The following is a 10,000-nucleotide window of genomic DNA, read 5'->3' as shown; positions in this document are numbered from 1 at the left end:
GGCCCGCGTGCTTTTCGCTTGGGCCATAAATCAATGGGTCCTCAAACTCAGTTAGTAAGAGGTATTTATTTCAAGCCATGCGCTCCTTTTTCGTTAACATCTATTTCTGTCACGTAAGGGACATTTTAAGCCCTTTCACAGCAATCAGCAATCCAGTAGAATAAAAAATAAATACATTATTTGCTGGCCGAGGTCTGCTCGTATTGGGAAAAACTGTGCCCTTGGTCTCGTGTATGGCCCATGACCGCATACTCGAGATCTCTGGCACAGTTTTTCCCAATACAGACCTCCTGGCCAGCAAATAACATATATGTATTAAGAAAAAGGAATCTTCTCTTTGCCTAAAATGGATAAAGCCATAAAGGGGTTTAGTTTCTAAAGAAACTGCGGCGCTGCGTCGGTGAGATTGAAACACAGAAATAGGTTTTGATATCAGCTGGGTTGATATGGTAAATTCAACACTGAAGAGAAATTTGAAAGCTGATTTTTTGAGTGTTAGCCCTTCATCAGTGTGAATTCAGATCGGTTATTTTTACAACAATTTGAAATGAGTAAACATCAGTGTATGCATGTATGAAGGTATGCAGGATAAAATATAACTGTTTAACGGGCTATAAAAAGATTTTTTTCCGGTATGTGTTGTACAAATGTATTGCTTACATCAACAGCTGATGGTAAAAAAAAAACACTTCTGTCACCATTTTATTCATAACCTTCAACTGTTATTTGAGGAACTAAACTACTACAAGTGGCATACTATGCGCAATGCACTTATCGCAAGCAGGAAAGTTAAAAATTGGTTACTATAATTCTCTCCAAGTACCTTCAGTTCCTAAATCAAAATTTTTTGGAGTGGTAACTTGTTCCGAAAATAATTTGCCATTGGTTCCTGATATAAATTCTGTACATCCCTATTAGCTTTACCTATCCATTGAGTCAGTGGCATAAACCATGAGGACGTCCATGGACAACATGAAGATGGGAGAGTCTTTTCAAAGCAAGTATTGCACCAAGTTTACTAAAGTTTAATACATGAAAAAATTACTCGATCATGATTGAGAGTATTACATTTCAGGTGTAACACCGGTGCAAAAAAGTGTAATACCAGTGCAAATTACACATCGAAATTCTGGATTGTGATTGGCTAATAAAGAATGGGGTTTTGTCAGAACCAATCAAATCTTTTGTTTTCAAATCAAGCGCATGCCCTGGATGGTGCAATTTATGATGCAATTTTTCCCTGATTGCGTGATACGCTTGCGTTTCTTCTGCTTAACCATCTTGAATTTTTCTTGTGCAATTTGGAATAAATAAACACTTGTAAATTTTTTCAAAGACTACAAATTGCACTTGCCCTATGGGCTCATGCAATTTTGGTTGTCTTTGAAAAAAATTACTTGTGCTTATTTATTCCAAATTGCACTCAAAATCATGTGGTTACCTATACAAACAACACATACTTGACTTGTCTCGGGGGGGAGAGGGGGGAGAGTTGAAAAGGCTGACCACCAGTCCATGGACTATCCCAAAGGACTACCCCAAAAATACTATTTCAAGTGGGTACTATTGGTTGCAAGCAGCATCACACTTAATGCTAAGCCTGAACATCCATTCTAAATGGTGTTGGTCAACAGCATTTAATAAGTCAAAGAACCCATTTTTAAATTATCGACGTGATGTAATTAAGTGAAGTGAGACCGGTGAAATTCCTGAATTTAGTCTCATGTGGCCGTGTGGATGAAGACTTTTCAAAGGGACACGCAACTCTTTCACAAACTTTCTACCCTTAATAAAACTTGAGCCGCTCATTGTTTAAAGATTGCTCGCTTTTGGTCCCTGTGATCTATCTCCATGGTGGTTTATAGCTTGGCTTCGATAAATTTCCAACGCTTCGTGCCCTAGAAGTCGTTCCTGAAGAGCATCGAGAGCTTTGACGAGTACTACAAGAAGACACAACAGTGCTATTGAAAGCACTTTCGTCGAACGAATTATCGAACACAAGTCTCGGGTTACAATCAAACAGAAGCGGTCTAACTGATTTTCCCTTGCCTTCCTTTACCCATGGAGGTTCAAAGTCACTCGGAGGCGGAGAATCTGAGCGTTTCGTCCTTCTTTTCCCAAACAGGGTATCGTCAGCATAGGAAGGTGCGAATTTCACTGGTTTGTTCGCAGAAAGCAAAGGTGACCCTTTCTTTGCTTGCGAACGAGATGATGACGGACGATCTGATGAGGTTGGACAGTAAAATAGCAAAGGTTTTGAAGACGAACTTTTCTTCTTGCCATTATCAATCCACGGTGGCTCAAATTCAGGAACACGAAATGGTTCCCTCGATCTGGTTCTCTCCCCAAAAAGTGTCTCGTCGACCGTTGAACCCACGAACTTTATTTTTTTGCCGAAAGTTGCTCTCATTTCACGTGGAATTTAGCACTTCAGCAATAGTCTCCGTAGCGAACTTGTTGCAGTTCAGCCATTTTGTTTATCGTCTTGGTAACATTTGTAGTGTCGTCCCCATACCTCCAAGGTCTTCTCGGTGTGTGTGAACTTAAACGACTGGGCACTAATACTATCCTTCGTTTCAAGTGTGAATCGATGTGAATCGATGTGAATCTTTAAGGAGGCTCGAAATAGTTTTCTCCTTTTTTCAAACAAATAAACATATTCTGTTTTTAGATACAGTTAGGGCAATCATATCAAGACAAAATTTGGCCAGGATATTAAGTACCCATCATAGATTTCTCACATCACGTTTTCCTCCAAAATAACGTTACCATGGCAACGATATATGGAATTTCTTTGAGCCTTACAATCAAGATATATTGTCTTTTTTGAAAAAAAAACGGGACGGTGAAATCTTCCCATTCAGCGTTACCAGATTATGTTGGAAATAATGTCTAAAATATTTAAAGTGGTACTATGACGAAAATTGCATCTTTCCTATCTAAGCCACTTTGAAACATAAACAAGTAGTCTGCGTGAGAAGAAGAAAAATGCTGTTTACTTTTTTCAAATATCTCTTTTCATTCCAGAGATATTCGAGTTTTTAAAATATGCAAATTAGCCAAGTGATGATGTCATATACACTCAACCAAATTTTGTTCAAATATGATGAAAAGAGATATCTCAGCCAATTTGTATCAGAAATTTTTGATTTTTTGCAGTAAGATTCTACTAAATGTTCTCCACAATATGAGCTTAACAGTTCTGTTACCATGGTATCATACTGGGTTCCAGACCTCCCCCATATTATGAGCTTTTCTGGCCACCTTTGGCGTTCCATTTTGATATTTGGTAACAGCACTTCATATGCATGATCTAGCAAGCATATAAATATGTTAGCACAACTTTGTGGCCTTGTTTAACATTCTTCAAGCTGAAAATCTCTAACATATTGAAATCAAGTGGGTGGGGACTGGAAAAGAGTGAGTTGCCATGGGAACATAATTTTTTATAGCCATAGGTGTGTTTCCTGTAGAACTATTAGACTACCAAGTTTCAATGGTCTGCACTGCAAATTGGCTAAGGTAGCTCTATTTATATACTCAATACAATATTGGGTTGAGTGTATGACGTCATTAGTCATCTCATTTGCATATTTTACCCAGTTTTCAAACTTAAATATCTCCGGAACTAATGAACATATTTGCAAACGGTAAATGGCGTTTTTGTTCTTTCATGGAATTCTACGTGATACACTCAAAAAATCAAGGGGTAAAAATTTGATCATAGTACCACTTTAAAATTCACCAAAATCTATAGGTCAGTTTCTCAGAAAAATAAGTATTTTTGAATTGTGTCGCTAACTTTTTTTTTCACCTACAGAATTTTTTTAAATTTGAAAGACAAACGTTTTAAATTAATCTAAGCTAACGTGCAAAATATGAAAAAAAAATTCACCGTCCGGAAGCAGAGATAGAAACGAGTAAAGTTGCAATTGCAAAATCAGGAAAAATGAGGGGGTTACAAGATCGGTATTTACGCATGCGTCACCCGCTCATTCGAGTGCACGCGCGAGTGAAGATAAAGGCCAACACAAACGGATTTAAGTGACCGTTAAACCGTGTGTGTACAATTTTCGTTGTTTTCGCGAATAGGAGATGTCTGTTTATACTCCATCTGTTTAGGAATTAGAAGAAAGGTGAGAGAAATTAGCGGTATTTGTTTATTTCTGGTCAGCCAGGGTTTTTGGGTATACGATATACAGGGGCTTTTTAAATCGGGTATACGGTATCAAGAGACTATGAGGTGAGAGAACACATCCCCCATACATGGGCCTCTTCCCAAGTTTTCAATCTAATTTTAGCTCGTAGTCAAGCTGCGAGGCTATTTTAGGAAAGACACCTGATTGGTCAATTATAATGACGTAATTACCGCTTAAAGCCGATCACATCTTCAAATTTCGATTTAGGACTTCACTGGATCATGCGACGGCGAGAAAAGTCTTCGCAAGTTTCTTCACAATGACATCTGATCCTCTGACCATGGGCCGCGCGGCCATGGGGACGAAACTAAAAATAACTTTCACAGCGTGGCGCGAAGCTTAAAATAGATTGAAAAAGATTATCATAGGGCACGGGGATGTGTTTTGTCACCTGATAGTTTCTTGACGGTATATTGCAGCTTAATACGGGTATTTGGTATATCACTTTCTTTTCTTTATACTTGCCCTCTGCAATTCAATAATACGTTATAAAGCCCATTCTTCTTTGAGTAATTTAACCTCGCGTCTTTAACACGAGAGGTCAACGTTGAAAATAGCCTGTTTTTACGTGTTAGCTTTTATTTAACAGAAGCCTGAATGATAGTGTGGCAAGCCAATTGTAGCAATATTCAATAAATGGATATTTCAATTCAAAGAGTCTTTTTTAGTTCAAATCAACGCATAAATTTATGTTCGATATACTTTGTTTTGGTTCAACTTCTGATTTTGCATTCGACACTTTTATTTCGTTCAACGCAATTCATGCACTTTCGTTCAACGATTTATTGCACAGCGGTTGACCACTATTGCCTAGTCCCTCTTGTTCTCGTGACGTAACGGGAGGCTGGAACCTGCGATTTACCGCAACTGAAACAACCCAAACCATTTACAAAAGCTAATCTTTGATCCAATTAGGACTAATTAGGCCTAAAACGTTATTTAATCCCCAAATCCAACATTTGTCGGTTAGTATCCAATGTATGGTGGGTCATACATGGACTACTAACTTCTCAACCGCTGTGCAAGAAATCGTTGAACGGAAGTAATTCGCGTTGAACCAGAAACCCATAAGAGTTGAAACGTGTAACGCGCGTTCACAGCTTCCGAATATTCAGTGCGAACTGATTAGTTGAATGTTTCAGTGCTAAGTACCATATTTGGAAACCCCTCGCTCTTGTTGTTCCAAATATGGTACTTAGCAAATTGAATATTCAGAAGCTTGCTTCCCAGCACACAAGGGGCCGTTACACGTTTCAACCCACGTGGGTTTCTGGTTGAACGAAATAAAAAGTGTTGAATGCGAAATGTGCTCTTGAAATTTAAAAAGAAAAGGTTGAACCGAAGCAATCGCATTGAAGGATACCAAAATGTATTTTAATGCAAAAAGTGTTGAATGCAAAATCGGAAGTTGAACCAAAAAAAAGTATATTGAACATAAATTTATGCATTGAATTGAACTAAAATAGACTCTTTGAATTGAAATATCCATTTATTGAATATTGCTACAAGTGGCTTCCCATATCGTGGACTACAAATTTTTCCATCTGTTAATTGTTTGTTTGTCTTTTTCACTAATCCTTGAGCATATTATTGTTAGACACCTACCGGTAATTAAGTTGTCCCTAAAACAATTCTGCCTTTGGATCAGAAAAATGAAAGTACCCAAAAAATTAATAATTGCCCGGTTGATTTCGTCAGGAACAATTCAATTAACCACCTTAGTGAAAAACAATTTGCTCCGAGGAAATTTAAAAGGCCACATGAGCGGTTGGCGTCATTCAATACCCTACCTTGTTAGGCTTTAGTAAAATCAGGAACCTTGAACATTCCGGGCGTCCCGGAGGGGGATCGAGAGGAAGAATTCCGATGAAACCTGAACAGAACTACTCGGCCTTACCGAATAGTGAAAAACTTAATGAGATCTATTCAGAGGGCTCATGTGTAAAATTGGTACATTTTTGTTTTAGTATCGGAATTGCTCGAGTCGAAGGAAGAAGACAATCTCAACTATTCCTATTCTTGGGTGTTACGAGATTTTTCAAGCACGTCGTAACGAGATAAAGACAGTGGGGAGGGGGTGGGGAGGAGCAGTTGGGGGGGGGATGTTCTGCAAAACACCACATAGATGATAGCGAGGATCGGCTAACAGGCATATTACTATTGACCCACATTGGATGCATGAATTTGCACTCTTCTCTACAAAAGCAAGTATAGTTTTTGACTTAAGTTAAATCAGTAAACTGACATGAACATTGATTCTACATTAAAACTGTTTCTCTAGACATTGCCTGTCTTCAAGACGAACTGCTAATAGAGATCCTGCAGCTTGTCTGCGACAGTGAGGGAAATGCTGCCATTTTGACTCAGTCACGGAACTTGTGTGGCGCAGGTGGCGGTCGCTTGTATCAGAAGAGATGTTTCGAAGGAAAGGGCACTTTAGGTGGCTTTCTTCCGTTTATGACTGGAAAAGGGCGTCCAAGGATTTCAAAGAAAAGTGCTTTATAAGGTATGAGATCCAAGAGTGTTTTGGGCGTGTTCTCTTGGACAGAGAAAACTCACAAATACAGACTTTGGACTCTCGAGAATCGTATAAGCGTAATTTTATTCCGGCCAATCTTCACACTGTAGGGGCCAAAGTAATCACAGGACGTAAGTGAAACGACGGAGTTAAGGGTGCTAATCGGCTTTGAGGTAAGTCTGCCATTACTTGGGATTCAACTTTCGCTGCCATTTTCCGACATACCACACATCTGAACTTCATTGTCTTTGCCAAGTCGTGAGCTCGAATTATCCAGTATTTCTTTCTCGTTTTGCCTACTGTTGCTGCAACTCCTGCGTGTCCACACTGGTGAATGTGTCGTACAATGAAACTCCGGTCTCCGGGGAGCAACACTGGATGCTTGTTGTCGTAGGAAACTAAAGCTTTCTCGACACGACCACCAACTCTCACAACGCCCGCTGCATCGATGTACGGACTAAGATTTCTGAATTCGCCTTTGCGGAAACGATCCTTCAGGTTAGTCTGCATCTGTTTTACCCAATATTCCTCCGCACTCTGTAACTCTTCCAGTGCTGAGTGTAAGGGAACCATCTTTAGGCTTCAAAGCTTCTTCGTTGTTTGCCAATCCGTTGTGCCTATGTGCTCGCGCGTTCCACACAAATCTCAAGGTGTATGTTGGCACTCTCACCAGTCTTTTCCAACTTGAAAACTTTTTGCAATCCAGGGGTAGCTGTCTCTTGGTTCCCTCAAAGACCAGGTTAACTGCCCGATACTTCTTTTCAACCTTCGTTTGGTCAGCAACTGGTGTGTCTTGGGGCCAGGGTGCAAAACTAGGTACGAGGATGCACCTGGATCCATGGAGCGTGGAACTTACGGCAATTACAATTTACTCTGAAATCGGGAGTGAGCGCTGGTTCATTTCCCGAAACAGCGGCTGGTAATCAAGCCTAGTGCAGATGAGGGTCAGGGACACCTTGGATATTGCTCACATTATTGCGCTCAGTGATGCGGCGCATATTTGAATCCAGTAGATAACCATCATTTTGACAGTTGCTTTTAAACTGCGTCCTACGTCCGTGACTGTGTACGCCTTATTAACGAAAACACAAAAGGTATTTTCCCTTGAGGATAGCGCGTGGTCCAAATTGGAAAAGCAAAATGTGGACAATAAAAAGGTCTATAACGTGAACTTCTGCTCAAGTTTACAGGGACTACCCTTCAAATGAGAGAAATTGCAAAATCATGTCATGAATGCAAGAACAATTAAAAGACTCTAAACACGAAACCACAATAACCGGCGTTGTAAAGATTATTCAGTGGAAATTGATTGTGAAGAAAAAACGTCATGGGATATTCACGGTAAGCAAGACGCCCGATTATTCCTCTTCACCCCCTGAACGGTGAGTAAGGAAGGAAGTAAAACCTTTATCAAGTTCATGTCACGGTGGTTCATGCCATCGTGGTTGAACGTTCCAAACCCTGATTGTGCATACATACAAATGCATTCATACTCAAATGACCACTCCCCCATATTTGAGAATCCAATTGTTTATTAGTAAAAGGATTCGGCACCCTGCAAATAGCCTTACCTCTGGGTGTATTCTGCTTTTTTTGGGGGGGGGGCGGGGGCGGGGGCGGGGGGGTCTGTTGCGCCTGGAAAACATCAAGGCTCAGGAGTGTTTAAAAATAATCCCGCCAAGTCAGAAGGAACTCAAGGGAGCTAAAGATGACGACGACGGCTTTGAGAACGCTATCAAAAAACCTTTATTGTAAGAATTTCGTGATCAGTCCAAGTCATTTGGCTTGGAAAGTGTGTATCTACATTCCAGAAATAGAATTGGTATGAACGATGAGGATGTTTACAGAGAAAATTCAGATAGATAGATAGATAGATAGATAGATAGATAGATAGATAGATAGATGGATAGATAAATAGCTGTCTCCAGTGGTTTCGCAGTTACCTCAGTGATCGCCAGCAAGTTGTAAGGATAAACTCTACGTTGTCCGAGTCCCTGCCACTATGTAGTGGAGTCCCAAAAGGTAGCATCCTGGGTCCATTCTTTTTTAGTATTTATGTAAACGATCTTCTTGCTGTTCCACAGAAATGCATTTCGCATAACTACGTAGATGATACAAAGCTTCAAGTCTCCTTCAAGCTTTCGAACAAAGACATTGCCTTGGCAGAAATGAATGACGATTTATGTAACGTGTGCAACTGGTGCTTCAGAAACTATTTAAATAATAAATAGTAAATAATAATAATAGATAAGTTATATAGCGCAGCGCTTCTCAAAGATCCAGCGGCGCTTTAAAAAAATTAGTAAAAATGAAAGAAAACAAAAACTACAAATGCCTAAATAGATCGGTTTTAAGTTTAGACTTAAACGTTTGTAGGTGTTCCATCTGCCTTATGTCGTCTGGCAGGGCGTTCCATAGTGTAGGAGCCCTGTGTAGAGAACGCTCTATATCCATGTTTAATTTTAAGATTGCATTTAGGTACCATTAGAAGTTTTTTCTTAGAAGATCTTAGGTTTCTATTAGGAATGTACGGTTTTAACAGTTCACATAGATACAGAGGACCTAGACCATTTAATAACTTTAAAAACAAGAAGAAGTATCTTAAAGTCAATACGGGCGGACACAGGAAGCCATTGTAGGCTTCTAAGTACAAGTGTAACGTGTTCATATCTGCTAGTGGCTGTTAGCAGGCGGGTAGCTGAATTTTGTACATGTTGCAGTCTTTCAACTTGCAACTTCTGTAGGCCAGATAAAAGTACGTAACAATGATCCAACTTCGACGAAATAAAAGCATGAATAAGTACTTCACACTGACAGTACGAAAGAACTTTTTAATTCTAGCTATGTTACGAAGGTGGAAAAAGGCAGCCACGGTTTTACAGATATTATTAATTTGTTCATCCATAGAATGGACACTATCAAGGAAAACACCGATGTTCTTGGCAGATTTGCTAGATTTGAGAGATATGAACGCATCCAAGCTAGGGCATTACCTTTGACACCTGTACCGTAGCGACACTTAAGTCGTGTGAGTAATATTTGGTGGTCGACAGCGTCAAAGGCCGCTGAGAGATCCAAAAGTACAAGAATGACACAAGCATTGTCGTAGATCGCTCTAAGTAGATCATTGTTAATTCGCATAAGAGCTGTCTCCGTACTGTGTCCTTTCTTGTATGCTGACTGAAAAATTTCAAGCAGATTATTATCCTCCAGGTGGTCAGTGAGGCGTAAAGCTACTACCATCTCGGTTGCTTTGGAAACAAAGCGCAGATTTGAAATAGGT

The 10,000-nt window shown here is 39.8% G+C and overlaps 1 protein-coding gene across 1 annotated transcript; it reads right to left on the bottom strand.

Annotated features, from left to right (window-relative positions):
• Positions 1-6,816: 6,816 nt before the first annotated feature.
• Positions 6,817-7,290, bottom strand: LOC138002629 (uncharacterized). The gene has a single exon (XM_068848633.1). The coding sequence runs from the start codon at positions 7,288-7,290 to the stop codon at positions 6,817-6,819; it is 474 nt and encodes a 157-aa protein (XP_068704734.1).
• Positions 7,291-10,000: the final 2,710 nt, after the last annotated feature.

This window comes from Montipora foliosa, chromosome 5 (genome assembly GCF_036669935.1).
Source record: "Montipora foliosa isolate CH-2021 chromosome 5, ASM3666993v2, whole genome shotgun sequence".
NCBI classification, from domain to species: Eukaryota; Metazoa; Cnidaria; class Anthozoa; order Scleractinia; family Acroporidae; genus Montipora; species Montipora foliosa.
Note: the sequence above shows the minus strand (reverse complement) of the source record. Positions and strands in the feature narration are given on the sequence as shown.